The 15,731-nt window shown below is 40.5% G+C and overlaps 1 protein-coding gene across 1 annotated transcript in view; it reads left to right on the top strand.

Annotated features, from left to right (window-relative positions):
• Nucleotides 1-15,731, top strand: part of Bmp3 (bone morphogenetic protein 3) — a 28,627-nt gene that overhangs the window by 12,885 nt on the left and 11 nt on the right. The window contains exons 2-3 of the mRNA XM_076926433.1: nt 3,373-4,277; nt 11,340-15,731. The exon at nt 11,340-15,731 is cut by the window's right edge and continues 11 nt beyond it. Of these exons, the coding sequence (XP_076782548.1) occupies nt 3,373-4,277; nt 11,340-11,531 (1,097 nt within the window). The 3' untranslated portion in view covers nt 11,532-15,731. The remainder of the gene's footprint in view (nt 1-3,372; nt 4,278-11,339) is intronic.

Raw genomic sequence — 15,731 nt, 5'->3', positions numbered from 1 at the left:
GTTTCCACGTCTTTATAAAAATGTTTTGTTTTTGCTGAAACGTGTTTTTGATCAAGAACATAATTTCATGATTGCGTGTGTGTTTCTGAAATAAGTATGTATATAGGACAAGTGCATGGAGGCGGGGTCTCTGAGACAGACCCCAGGGGCAGGATTCTTCCGGTGCAGCCTCAGCTCTGCCGGAACTCACTAGGTGATCCTGCGAGAACTAGTTTCTACCCTTACTAACTAGGTTCCTGCTCTTCCAGTTACCTATTTCTCACTTCAAAGAATGAGGAATGTGCTTCAGCAACTTCATTCATTTTTTTTTAACTATTTACCTTCAGAGTTTGAATTCAATGCAGAACTTCAGACAACAATGCTATGTTGTTACATTTTTAAAGACGTGGCTCATTTGTTCAGTCACAGAATCCAAATTCTAAGATGTTACTCACCCAGTTCATGTTTTGTAAAGTAGGTAGAAGAAGCCATAATTCCTATAATAATGACAGTGCAAGCTCAGACCACAATACTAATTTATATTTAAGAAACATTAGAACTCTTATGAACATTACACATATTTCATTAACTCTGATGACACCGGAGATAGACACTATAGCCAAAGACCAGCTTCATGGCTTCCAACAAATTAGATGTAGCTCCTCACACAAAAATTCTGATGGAAAAGTAATAGCGGTAATGTAGGCAAGTGATTTGTAATATGACAATAACAGATGTCTCAGCTCATCTTCAGGGTACTGACCCGAGCTTCAGGATCCCAGAGAGGGAAATATGGAGCAGCATGCAAAGGGTATGCATAAGTAAGCTGTCCTGGACAAACTGTGGTCTGACTGTGTGTATTGTTTCAGTTCTAGTGACTCTGGGTGAATCCTTATCCCTTGGAAGAAACAACATGGTTCCCAAGATAATTTCTCCTATGGGGTATAGGGACAGTTTCAGCACCCACCACATTGGGGTAATCATTCCATTTTAGGTGATAATCCCATCATAAGGTTCAACAGGCCTGTAAGATTTCCGTGTTGCTGGAATTCAAGGTGGCTGCATGCCAAAGATTCTGACTGGAGACCTGCAAGGCCCCTACGGGGAAGGGGTCAAGGAGCTGGAGAAGCTGACAGCCAAACACATTATTTGCTCTCTTCTCTATGTCTCCCTACTTGAAGGGGATAAGGCAGGTTGTGTGCATTTGGGCTGTGTCAGCCTGCACCACCAAATGTCAGGCAAACAGTCAGTCAGGCAGTCACTAGTCTGAGTCCTGTTGGTCAGGAATCTGATGCAGAGTAAAGGAGAAATACAACATGGATACAAAGATGCCAGGCTTTCATAATGCTCTCTATGGTCCTGTAACCCAATGGGGACTCCATGTTCTTTATCTAAAACAGTTTCTAACTGTCTGTTGCAATGGTCTTTCCATTTTTATGAATGAGAACATTAGCTCGCGCCCGGAGTTGCAAAGCTAATAAGGGACTGAATCTATAATTAAATCCAGTTCAAATTCGAAACCCTGTGCTTGCACTAGAAGGATGAATAAATGGGTCACAGACACAGCTGTGATGAGGTACAGTCTGTAGACATCTATCTTGGTATTCTCCAAAGCTCACACATCATTCACTATCACACACACACTAAGTGTACCAGTGTACTATAGTTTCCACACATTTATGGTGCGTCAGCAAAGAGCAAACATAATAGAAAAGCTGGTTGATCTTCGCTGTACTCTCTTCTACCTTTTAAATTAACTCCTGTCAGCTTGGAGAGTTTTCCTAATAGAAACCCTCAAACTCAAGAAGCCACACAGAATCTGGTCTGTATTGGTTTCTTATAAAAAGTTATGTCTTTTGAGACTATAATATAATTACATAATTTCTCCCTCCCCTTTCCTCCCTCCAAACACTACCATAAACCCAACCTTGATCTTTTTCACTGAAGGGAAATTCACATAACACAAAATTAACTATTTTAATGGGGATGGATGATAAAGTGAGAATTAATGTCTTCAGGATGCGGTACTGTTTGCAAACTCTAACCTTTATATACACTCTCATAATTAGGAGGAGGTCCAGGGTCCATCAACCTGAAATAACACCTTAGAACAGTTAATGACTTTCTTTACTCATTCCCAGTTACCTCTTACCCCCAGTGAGCCCCTCTGCTCCTATCATTATGGATGTGACTGGTTTGCATAGTGTGTACAAATGAAATTAAACAGTGAGTGAGCTTTGACGTCTGGTTTCTTTGTCTTGCTTGACTTTTCCAGGCCCATCCATGTTTTTAACACATATTAGTGTTCCTTTTTCACAGTAGCAGTGTTCTGTTTCATAGATGCAGCACAAGTTGCTTATCTGCTCATCAACCAAAAGCCAGCTCTTGGGTCGCCTCTCTGTAGATGTGGTCAAACCATATAGCAACAGTGTGTCTTGGCTGTCGAAAGACATCACTCAGCTCTTAAGGAAGGCAAAGAGCCTTATATCTTGGTATACTCCAATGGAGCTGCCATTTCTGAGCCAGAAAGCATGCTATGTACCTTAGAGAAGTCATAGGCATCTATGATGACCACATGGACCAGCACTACCTTTGGCTACTGTACCACTTATTTATTAATAAGGGTGTACCACTTATACACACTTATTTGAGTGCTTGCCTGTCTCCAGTTTCTGAGAAACTGTTTTCTCATATGTTAATTTCCTGGTTAGGGTTTTCGAGGAAATACCAAAGTGTTTTTGACGGCAGCTGGACCCATTTATATCTACTCAGATAATTAGAATAAGCACCAGTTTCTTTCCACGTTTCTGGTACTTGAGGCTCTTTGTTGTTGTTTGTGATAGCCCACACTACTACAGTATGGATCACATGAGTGACGTTTGGATTTTTATTTCCCTGATGGTTTTCTGCATGTTTTCATATCCATATCAGTCACTTGGATATATTTGATATATAGAGGGATATTAGAGATATATCTTTTCAAGTCCTCTGTGCATATCGGTATCTCTGTTATTGAATCAAAACTGTTACTTGTGTACTCTACTCTGGCTACTAAATGTTTAGATACACGGACAGAAAGTATTTCATAGCAAACATTTTTTTTCCCATTCTGTAGAGCATCCTTCCATTTTTTTGGTACTCACCTTTGATGTGCAAACATGTTGACTTTGATAAAGTCCGTTTTACTTTTAAACTTTTATTTCTTGATCTAGTTCCACCTTTGCTGAGTGCATTTGGTAGCTGTTACCAAGCCTAAAGTCATGAAGATTTCCCCCTATATTTCATGGCTTCAGCTGTTACATTTAGAGTAGTGATTTATTTTGAGTTGAACTTTGAATGCTGTATAAAATAGTAGTTCTTGTTTACTTCTGTTTCTCTCCTTTTCTTTCCTAGGAACTCTCAAAAGAAAGGGGTTGCACACTTTCAATCTGACTTCTCTAACCAAGTCTGAGAACATTTTGTCAGCCACGCTGTATTTCTATATTGGAGAATTAGTGAACATCAGCTTGAGCTGTCCAGAATCCCAAGGATGCTCCCATCACGCACAGAGACAACACATCCAGATAGATCTCTCTGCATGGATCCTCAAATCCAGTCAAAGCCAGCTCTTGGGTCATCTGTCTGTAGATGTGGTCAGACCTTATAGAGACAGCATGACTTGGCTGTCAAAAGACATCACTCAGCTCTTAAGGAAGGCCAAGCAAAATGAGGAGTTTCTCATAGGATTTAACATTACCTCCAGAGCACATGAGCTTCCCAAGAGGATGCTGCTTTTCCCAGAGCCTTATATCTTGGTATATGCCAACGATGCTGCCATTTCTGAGCCAGAAAGTGTGGTATCTAGCTTACAGAGACACGGAGATTTCACAGCAGGAATTGTGCCCAGACTGGATAGCCATGTCAGAGAAGCCCTCTCTGTTGAGAGGAGGAAGAAGCGCTCTACTGGGATCTTGCTGCCATTGCAGAACAATGAGCTACCTGGGGCAGAGTATCAGTACAAGGAAGATGGAGTGTGGGAGGAGAGAAAGCCTTATAAGAGCCTTCAGACTCAGCCCCCTGAAAAGAGCAGGAACAAAAAGAAACAGAGGAAAGGGTCTCATCAGAAGGGACAGACACTGCAGTTTGATGAGCAGACCCTGAAGAAGGCAAGGCGGAAGCAATGGATCGAACCTCGGAACTGTGCCAGGAGGTACCTTAAAGTGGACTTTGCTGATATTGGCTGGAGTGAATGGATTATCTCCCCCAAGTCATTTGATGCTTACTATTGCTCTGGAGCCTGCCAGTTCCCCATGCCAAAGGTAGCCCCTCTTCTTTACCTTGTGCTCACTTCATTTTTGCACTGGGTAGACGAGTATGCAAATGTATGTTTTCATTTAGAAACCTCTATTCAGACCTTTACTTACAACATCCCAAAGTCTAAGAAAATGGGCGGTGTGATTATGCTTGGGTTTTTGTGGATGATTGTTAAATGTAATACGAGGTATGAAGACTATGAAAAGCATATGTGCACAATATGCTTTTTTTTTGTTTCCAAACATGACGTCTATCCCAGCCATGTGGTCACTTGTAAAGATACACCTGTCCACAAGGAGCGGGCACCAGATACCAGAAGTTGATCTCTGAGTGGTGTTCCAGGGAAGGAGGGATTTTGTGGAAGTAAGAGAAAGGGCTATCAGGTGTGGCATTCTGATGTAGAGTATTCGATAAATGGTTCCTTGTGGGCTGAGCTGTCCCTGTTCAGGTCAAGATCAGGATCTGGCTAAGTGAACTGACCTGAACCCCAGCAGATGCTTACTTCATTTGTTTGACTGCTAAACACAAAAAGAAAAAAGAAAGAGAGAGAGAGAGAAAGAAAGAAAGAAGGAAGGAAGGAAGGAAGGAAGGAAAGAAAGAAAGAAAGAAAGAAAGAAAGAAAGAAAGAAAGAGGATGCAATAATGACATCTCCCAGTCCCTCTCATCCTGTCCGAAATGACCTGTTTATTTCTTAAGTGTAAGGGACTGCATTTTATATCAGCATACTCTTCTACCATGTCCAAGGACTCTATTTCAAAGCAAGTCCAAATGACAGCTCCCTTTGCACTAAGCAGTACACCCTACAGTAAAAGTTAGCTGCACCCTCCAGCATCCAGTTAGACTTACTGCTGGACTTCTGTCTCAGCTTTCAATAGTGTAGACATACACCACACAGTGACCACATGGACAGAATGCAGAAAAGGAATAGAGGCACATTTTTAATAAAATATGAATCAGTTCTTTGCTGCTGTCTAAAAATAGATAAAATGTTCCTTTACCTCTTAGACTGTAAGTTTCACTTCAGGGGGTCCTTATTATCGTATTGATATTCTAAGGTCTATTCCTAGAATCCCTGACTGGCATGCACATAGAAAGGGCTATATTCACGGGCACACCAGTCTCTGGGCCAGCAACCCATCTGAAATCTTATTTTCCTCATTAGTTGTTTCAGAAAGATGAGCTTTGTACATTCCCTACAAAGTTGTCTTTCCAGGGCATTTTTGTAATTTTTTTATTTTAAGAATCCAAACACGAGCAGCTAAAGAAATGAAAAATGGCTGAGTAGTTAAGAGTGCCAGCTACTCTTCCAAACATCCTAAATTTTAATCGGAATTTATTCCTAACAAGCACGTGGTGGCTCACAACCATCTGTAATGGAATCTGATGCCCTCTTTAGGTGTGCATGAAAACAAATTTCACACACACACACACACAAATGATAAATAAACAATTCTTTAAAAAAGAATCCAAACATAAAGTAAGGATTATGAGTGCAGGGCTGTGTCAAGTGCCCTACCTTATCTAAAGAATCATAAAGGATTTTCACTGCTTGGACAAAATTTGTTCAACTGGGGTGACACTCAGAATCTTGGGTGTAACAAAGATGGTGAACACACAAAACAGAGAAGTGTCCTATTTTACAGTGTCGCTTGCTCTGTGACAGTGAGGAGCTGGGATGTAATCCAAAGCTGACTTTAAGTCAGAGTGACTGATTTTATGTAGGTCTTAGGGTTTGTCCAAGTAACCTTCTTTCCTTATTCCCATAAGATGAATTTCTTCTAGGTAGCTTAAATAAAAATAGCCTCTGTTCCTTCCTCACCACAATCCCCAGGCTCCAGAAACCACACAAATGTAGATGTCCTACTCTTTTTCATCATCCCCCAACTCAGAATGGTTCCACCTCTCTCTAGTCTTTCCCAGCTTGTGTTCTTCGGCGTCATTGTGCTTCCTTTTGGTGTTTATGAACCCACTATCCCTTTAGAAGAACTTCACTGTGGTTCCTAGTGATGAAATCATCCCTTGAAGTTGCCAAGGGATAAGTTAGTAACCACAGAGATAAATTTAAAAAGAGATGTATGTTAGAGCATCTTCAGAATTAACTAATCATGCTTGGTCATAGCAGGAGTCAAACAGCTTGGGACTGTGTTAGTACATAGAATCTGATGCCATGCATGTAAAATGGAGGCTACAGTGGATTCCGGGCATCTATCCGTGTCCGGGGTTAAGCTGCTGGTTCACAAATGTCTCTTTAGAACAACAAAGTAAGCCGGGTGGTGGTGGCGCACGCCTTTAATCCCAGCACTTGGGAGGCAGAGACAGGCGGATTTCTGAGTTCGAGGCCAGCCTGGTCTACAGAGTGAGTTCCAGGACAGCCAGGGCTATACAGAGAAACCCTGTCTCGAAAAACCAAAAAAAAAAAAAAAAAAAAAAAAAAAAAGAACAGCAAAGTAGTTCCTTTTGGCTTGGATGTTGGTTCCACATGACTAAACAATAATGGCCTCTTAGATAAGTTGATAAAACTGTCTACATATTAATTTTTCTTCAACACGGGGAAGAAATGAAGTACTAGAGAAGACTGCATTGAATGGGCACTCTGTAACTATCGGCTGTTGGTCTAACGAGTGGCATTGAGGAGACCAAGTGGCATAGTAGAGTTAATTACGCTGGGGTCTAAGGAAGCTCTGTGTAGGAAGGGCAACTATACAAAGGACAACCACGAGGCAAGAAAGGTCTTGTAAAATTTTCAGCCCTTTTTCAAACATCACAAAACTAAAAGGAGGATTTTCCCTCTGGGTTCAACAGCCCACGAGCTCTTCCAGGGAGCTTCTTCCTGGTTCCAGGGAGCTTCTTCCTGGGAGAGAACGGAATGAAAAGAGGACCTGTTGTGGTGACCGGACTCATCATATTTATTGAAGCTTGGAATGGCAACATGTAGCGGGGATACACATGGAGGTCTTTTCTCTAAGGCTGAGATTTCCCCTTGTCAAGTTGAGAGGGGAAGTTTGGTGTCGCCTTGTGTGGAACTGCTTGACTTTTAACGTGAGTTAGTGGGTTCCCTTTAAGCTCTCATGACTTTGTATCTTTCAGTCAGTACAGTACCAAACGAGGATGGGAAATACATACAGTGTAAAAGAAAGGGGTGGTTAATATGTACCGCTATTACCAAGTGTCTGGTATGACATCCAGAACGGGATATTTAAGTAAAAATACAGTCTGAGCAGCAGAAGAAAGTGAAGGTCTCTCTTCAGATCGGCACAGCACACGTGGGCTGACTGAAGTGCCAAAGAACTCTCAGACTTTAGATATACATTTTGCCTCAGAGGAAAGTTCTCCCGGGCCAGAATCCTCTGTTTAGGGGCCTCCTGTTTTTGGCCTCCTGGGCGAAAGCCTGGCCTATATGGCAGGATTCTTTGTCTGCAAAAGTCGACAACCTGCTCTATAATTCAGAACAGCTGTGTTCCGCCTTCCCCAAATTCCAGGCTTTGCCCTTTCACTGATTCCAATTAGATAGTTTCTGGGCCATCACACCCATGTGGGCTGGACTGGAACAATGTAGAGGAAACCTCATGGCCCGGGTCAGGAATGAAGCTCTCAGCCGATGACATACTCTCCCCTTCTAATGTACTGTGATCAGATTTAACTAGAGGACAGCATCCACAGCTTGGCAGGTGCAAGCATGGCCCCTGTAGATTTCATTCACAGACACAACACTTTGGATTTTTTTCCCCCTGATTGCCAGTTCTTATGGCCAAGCTGTTCTCCCCGAGAAGGACTCTCGGAACGATGCCACACGATGAAAAAAATATCCAAATAGGCAGAGCCAAGTTTTGTGCCTCTGCCTCCCTCGCCACCTTAGCAGCAATGGCAAACAGAAATTTCAAATGAAAACGACTGAGCCATTGTTCCTGATAGAGATTCAAAAAAACCAACAAGGGTTAGAGAAATGAAGTTAGCTCTGCAAGGAACTGTGCAAAAACTGGTGACAGCAAAGATACAGCATTAGGCAACGCATCATTGAAATACTTTGAAGCGAGCACTCCGTATAAAGGGATTCACATTTAATGAATGCAAAATGATGGGCGCTTAAAGATCTTCCAGTTGTAGTCTTGGTCACGAAGACGAGCACCCTCAACATGAAATTTGACAAACCTCAGCAGAGTCGCACCTGAATGGTGGTGAAGGCGCACCACACCGTTAAAAAGCGTGATGGGTACAGGGAGGAGCTCGGATTTGCACTTGTATCAGCTCTAAGCTTAGAAGAGAGAGTCGTGAGGAACATGCTCCTAGCTTGAAAACAACAATTCTTGCTGGCAGCATGCTTCACACCAGCAAATGACAGCATGGATTACTTATGCATGATGTGACTATTTCTGTAAGGGTAGCTCCATCAGAGGATTCCATAGCAAGAAAATAGGGGATACTCCCTAGTCATCTGAGAGGTCCCTGCTACAAAACACCCCAGAATCAAGGGCTTGGGCCTGATTCTGGTGAGCCCACTGGAGATTTCTCAGATATTCATTCCTAAACCCATCCGTTCTGACTTGGAGAGAGAGAGAGAGAGAGGAAGAGAGAGAGAGAGAGGAATTTTTCTAGGTAACACCCATGAATATTTTCCATATCTACATCAAGTCAGTTTCACAGAACCTTTTAATTTTGTTGAAAGCAGTTATTCCTCATAAATGGGTAAGACGAAGGGTATACTATTTGTTCTAAGTATTTCAGCCACTTAACAATATCGCTGCAGTGTCTAGATACACTACTCTAGGCACCGAGGGAGGTGGCACGTAGCCATACCAATTGCTCAAGCACTCATTTAATTAAGGCCATCTACACTACATGACACCTAGCCACTAAACATTAACCATAAAGAATAACAACAGACAAACTGGCTTTAACTGCCTCTAACACTTTAGCAGCAAGCTGTTTGGAAGGCTGAATCCTTCTAATAGCTTTCAGTTAATAGAAGAAGAAGAAACCAACAATATTAACCCCAGCATGTGCCCCGCTGCGGTCCAGTGCTAACGGCAGTTTCTGTAAGCTGCATGGACTCATGGAGGTCTTTTGTTTTGATTTGTAAATATTAATTATGTGGAATAATGGGAATCAATGTGACATTTTCATAGATGCTTGAATCCTCTTTTGATCCCCACATTTTTTCTAATAAGTTTCATCCAGTAAAGTCAACACATTTTAATACTGGGCAAACAATATATAAATTACAAATACTGGGAGTTTTTAAAACTCAAGGGGAGAATAACTTGTTTTGTAACCAATTAGAGCTGATTAATCATTTAATTAACCAATTAAAGCTATTCTTAAAAAGATGTTCTTCATATTACTAAAAAGCAAGAGTAGAAACAGCCCTGTACTGTTGACAGTAGATTTTAAAAATTATTTTACAAAAATTGAAGTGTAGTGTATGAATTCTTTTCACTGAAATTAAAAGTTAGTGATTCAGATAGCATTTCCTTCTTCTGCCAGCACCTGTCCTTTCTTTGACTTCCTTTGATTTTCTGACAGTATATCAGCTTCTTACATATCTTTCTTTTCCTTAGACCTGGATGCACCCTTAACCCCCTAACTTCGCCATGTTCCCGTCCTGGTGTTCTTTACAGGCTGGGAATTTGAGTACCATTTCATGAATCCAAAAGCCTCTGAGCCATAAGAAATAAGAGTTTTAGCTGAAATAAAATGGTCCACTTTTGGCAAATTATCCTTCTGTGTTTTACTGTTGAGGTTTTTTTGTTGTTGTTTTGGTTTGGTTTTGGGGTTTTTGTTTTTGTTTTTGTTTTTGTTTTTGTTTTTTTCAGCAGAGAGCCTCATGTAACCCTGGAATAAGCCTACATAGCTGAGGCTGGCCCTGAACTTCTGAGTTAGGATTACAGGATTGTGCCACATGGTCGGCCTGGGTTTCTTTTCTTTCTTTCTCTCTTCCTTCCTTCCTTCCTTCCTTCCTTTCTTTTTTTTGGGGGGGGGCTGTTTGTTTTGTTTTTTGAATGGCAGCTGGAGATCGAACCCAGTTCCTCACAGATAGTGGGCAAGCATCTTTGAGCCACAACCCTAGTCCTCAAATTTCTGTTTCTAAACATGTTTAAAACAAAACTAATTACATCCACCCAGGAAAACTTATACTAAGAGAGTTGTGTTTTCAGGCATTGCGGCTTCTCTTCTGGAGTTTTTCTGACTACTCTGGGCTTGAGATTGGGAGTGTTTTCAATACTTCTAGGGAGGCTATCGCTGTACATGGCTGTTTAAATAAAATACATTCTCTCTTCTCAGGGAAGGGATTGAATCAAGGCTTTCTTGGTCAAACTTCGGTCATCCAGGTGAAAAGCTTAGACCCCCATACTTTATTCCCAAAGGACAGGCATGGTCCACTTTAGACTACCAAGCCACCCAGTTTAAATTGCCCATGGCACAACAGTGACCCCCAGTGGTCAATGGCGTGGTTTTTGTCAATCCCAGTCTGTAGTCTGAGCTGAATAATTGTATAATATGAATGAAAGATTAATATTTTTGACAACTACAAAATAAATTAATAATTGGCCTTTATTCTACCTAGTTTAATTTTAATAAGAGTGAACAAATTCTCCTTTGTAGTTGATGGTTATTGTTAGCATTGTTTATTGGAGTTCTTTAAAGGTTCATAAAGGGTCAGGTACAGTTTTTTTGTTGTTGTTGTTGTTTTAATTAAAAACATGGAGAATACATTAATTCCATGGTTGGGGGCTAAGTTGTTTCTAATTAAACAATTCCTGCTAACAGAATGGAGTTCAAAGTTTTGTTGTGCTTGCCAGCTGTTTGACTTCAGACATGTCGTTTAGCTTTCTGAGTCTCTGGGGGGAAAAATGTGACCAATTTGTTGTGAAGATTAAAGGCACCACCTACAGAATTCCCAAACTGTACCAGGCACTTTATAGATGATACATCTTTGGAGGTAGATGAGTTTGGGATGAATATTCAATGATGTAGGCCTTTCCTGGACTGTTCAAACAAATCTATTGTATGTGATGAGACCTGAGGAGAGCGGTTTCACCTAACATGTTGCTTTTATTTCTCTTCCCAGTCTTTGAAGCCATCAAATCACGCGACCATCCAGAGCATAGTGAGAGCGGTGGGGGTCGTCTCTGGAATCCCTGAGCCTTGCTGCGTGCCGGAAAAGATGTCCTCACTCAGCATCTTGTTCTTTGATGAAAACAAGAATGTTGTGCTCAAAGTCTATCCAAACATGACAGTAGACTCGTGTGCTTGTAGATAACCTAGCCAAGAACTCACCCAGATGCTCCATTCAATCAATAGTTGGGTTTTCTGGACTTTTTTTTTAATTTTGCACTGCCAATGCATTTTGTCCCAAAAGATGTTTTATTGCAGAAAGAAAATGAACAAATAGATTGAAGATTTTTCCACCAAACAAAACCAGACTGGATTTTCCTTTGAATGTAACTAAAAGTGAGATTTTTAGTAAATGTGGACATCTATTTCTTTTTTCTTAATCACATAAGAAAAAAAATGTTACTCAAACTGTTTTCAGAAGTGTTAGAGAACGCATTGACTTATTTTTGTATTGGGCTTTAAGGCTAGGTGGGAAATAACAGCAATAACTTATCATCTGTCGCTACTCATATAAAGTCAAAGGGAAGTAGACAGCCATCTTCTAATTCCTTTCATTGGGTTTCTCGCCTCAGGCTCCTGAGCAGCCAACAACTGCTAAACCCCCATCTGATTTTGACGTTCAACAGGAAGGTTTCTGAGACTTGTTTATCCTCAATTTTTCTCCACATTCATGGTGTGAGACAAATCAGTGTGTGCAGAGTGCTAGCGTGAGTGTGCACGTGTCAGCTCACTGTACCTCCTGTAGAACAAGAAACGTTTCCTTAGTGTGGTTCTATAGCTCCATCTTCATGGCATTCCTGTGTCTTTGTCAATATCACATTCTGGCGAGCACCATCCACTGATGATTGCATTATCCAAGAGCCTACGCCAAGGGTGACGTGTCACTGATTGGAAATACAGATGCTTTCACTGCCTTGACTCCCAGGAAAAGAGAGCCAGAGGCTTCATTTTTGAAATCCTGGGTGTAGTTCTTCTATATTTTTTCTTTTCTTTTTTCTACACATTGTCATTTGCTCTAAGCTAATTTAGGAAGTGCTTCCTGAAGTTATTAGCTTCCTAGTTTTCTTTCTAATATACTCTCTCTTCATGTGATGTTGTTCATAGATGTTGAGGCTTACAAGCTATTGTTAGAAATGACCAAGTGAATCACTATCTTGTGGTGACTATCATGGCCCACACATGGTTTTAGGCTCTTCTGCACAGAGATCAAGATACTGTCCTCAGTCATGGACCCTATACTCCAGCAAAGCTTGCTTAAAATTATTCACCAGGAAAGAGTCAACACAGACACAATTGACTTCCATTTCCACTTGTCATAAGTATGTCATGTTTGATTTCTGCCTTTGAAAGTTGTTTTATCTTTCACTCACATACTGGTAAGGTATCTCAGTTGGCAGTGGTGCTTGCTGTCAAACCATTCCTGGAACCCACATGGTGGAAGGAGAGAACAAGATCCCACAAGTTATCCTTTGGCCTCTACACACACACACACACACACACACACACACACTGAAAATTTTTAAAGATCTTTTGGTAACTGTACTGATCTGAAAGATGGAAATGATCTCAGATTGTGGATGGTTGGTGGCTTTGTCTCTGAGGACACTCCTGATCTTAGATCACTCTTATATGATGATTAGATATAAGTACTCCATTTCAGAGCCTGTATGAGATCAGAACGTGTTTTTTCCCATCTCTGCCTATAGCTATCTACAGCTGTCCAGTCATTATGAAATCCTGGTTGAATGTACAATGTTTGAATGGCACTGCAACCCCCATGGGTAAAGCAAGAGGCTGATCAGTTCAGCGGGACATGCTGAGAGTTTGGTTTCTAAGATGAACTGTTCCTTACATCATCTTTCAGGGATGATGATAAGCAGATACAGAAATCCTGCGAGTATCTCTATTTGTAAATCAGATGAAGCAACAGGTACAGTGTGCAGTATTCTACTTGAAGGCTATTACATTAGCCTGCCAGGCAAAGGTATTTTTACTTTGAAAGGCTCTATCATAGTGTGGAATTGTCTTAGCTCTCAAGGAGACACGGGGTTTGAAAGAATAAGTGCAAGGACCAAGGTTGCCCATATTCCTCTGGTTTATTCCCCTTACCATAAAGTTATAGATATTCAAACTCTGGTGGGGAATAAATAAAATTACTTTTTAACAAAAATCCTGACAAATTTGAAAGCAAAATACATAACAGAGACACCAAGCTACATATTCATGGGTCTTTCATCATATAAAATTTATTTCCCTGAATAGATTTGATGAAACTCTTTATTTCTCTTTTCCTAAAGGTATACCAACCCCAAACACTAGCAACTCTTTGTTTCACTTCTCAGCCTTGTATATTCAAATTTCTGTTGTCTTTTAAAACCCAAATCAATTCCTACTTTTTGAGTATTAAATCCTACAGTGTGGTCAGGTCTTCTTGAAGATAAAAGTCCTCAAGTACTGACCAATTAGTATCTCATTTTGATTAGTGGCAAGCATGTAAAAAGCAACACACACTGAGGTTTGACATTTTCTCAGCAATGTGGCAGAGAGGTCACTGACTGTTGTTATAAAGAGTGGCTTGCCATCCTCTCAGCATGTCCCTAGTTGGAGGCACAATAACATGTACATGGAAAACATGACTCCTAGTAGATGGAATTAAAGTAAATTGGCTGGCATTTTAATCAACAAGACTTTATTTAAGTGCAATATTAAATAAATGCCTGGTCTGCAGTGTGTTAGGTACAAATTTCCATACAAAATTTTGAGAACTCTCCTATACAGTTTTGGGGTTGATGGGGAAAAGCTTTACATTTTGCAATGCTTTTTCCTAAATAAATTCTGCTTGCTTTATCTCTATTTCTGTCTCTCGATCCCTCCTCAACATCATTCTTCCTCTGTTCCCTCTCAGGCCATGTCCTAGCCATTCTTACACACACACACACACACACACACACACACACACACACACACAGAGAGAGAGAGAGAGAGAGAGAGAGAGAGAGAGAGAGAGAGAGAGAGAGAGAGAGAGAGAGGAACAGATAGACACAGGGACAGAGTGAGAGAGAAACAGACAGACAGACACAGGGACAGAGTGAGAGATAAAGAGAGAGACAGAGAAAGACACAGTTTGTGGCTGAAACAGAAACAGAGACAAAGACAGACATTTTAGAACATATTTCTTTTTTAAAAAGGTCTACAAAAATACCACTGGGTTGGTGTGTTTTGACCATTTATCCCTGAGCATAGGGCTTACCATGAAGGCTGGTTAATATACCCAGTGACACTCCATTGGAGAAAACTAATTTTCCTTTGCAAGTGGGTATCAGTTGCAGGCAGGTTCTTCGTTAGAGGTGGAGCCTGTGTCTCCTTCCCATTTGCAGCTCTGGGACTCCATCTGGCTCAAATCTATGCATTCTTTTTTTTGTTAACTGTTTCCGAGAATTCTAGCTAAGTGATTCCCTACATCCATGCAGTATGTTAAGAATTCTTCATTGTAACCTGTGTGAATAATATATAATTTAAGGAATTTAATGCTGTAGAATTAAACTGGAAACTGGAAGGTTAAATGTCTTGACTTCAGGATTGCAGTATTCCAGGTTAAACCCTACCTTAGCTATGTATTAACCAATGGTCATTTATTCACTAACCTAATATTTTACTATCTCTGTATAAAACTTGTATTACCCATTTAATACTTCATAAAAAAATCATGAGTAACAATATCATCAGTCTGACTTATCCAATGTTTATGTAACTACACTATCCAGTTAATGGTGAAGCTTTCATTTTCTCTGTGCTACCAAGTGGCAAATGTCTACACATATTGAATCAAGGTTGGGTAAGAGAATAGCTATGCATTCCTGACAGGTAAGGATGAATAAGCAACTCAGTAAGAAACCTTGAGCAAATCAGATTTCTCAGTATTTTAACATGGCTTTTGAGTGATAAAACAATCCCCCCTTTCTAAAGATGAAGCTTTCCCCTCAACTTTTCACACTAGTTTCTGTAAATGTTTTAGTTGAAAATTTAATGCTTGTACAGTCGATGGCAATTGGAATATATATTATATGTATATGGAAAAAGTTTAAAGATGCTTTTAATTTATTTAATGACTGTTGCTTTTCTATATTGGTAATGGTTTTCTTCCTCACTAGGTGAGAAAAACATCTTTTGTATTACAGTTTCTAGATAGGACGTGACATTTAGTTCCTTAGTCAGGTCCATTCCAAGGGTGTGGCAGTGTAACTGTGAAGGGTCCTTCATTACTGATGTGCTAAGCTTTCCTGAACTTGTATCATTCTCCTCCAGTAACAAAGACCTTTCATCCTATATTACAAAAATAAAAACA

The sequence above is a fragment of the Arvicanthis niloticus genome, chromosome 27 (genome assembly GCF_011762505.2).
Source record: "Arvicanthis niloticus isolate mArvNil1 chromosome 27, mArvNil1.pat.X, whole genome shotgun sequence".
Taxonomy (NCBI): Eukaryota; Metazoa; Chordata; class Mammalia; order Rodentia; family Muridae; genus Arvicanthis; species Arvicanthis niloticus.
Note: the sequence above shows the minus strand (reverse complement) of the source record. Positions and strands in the feature narration are given on the sequence as shown.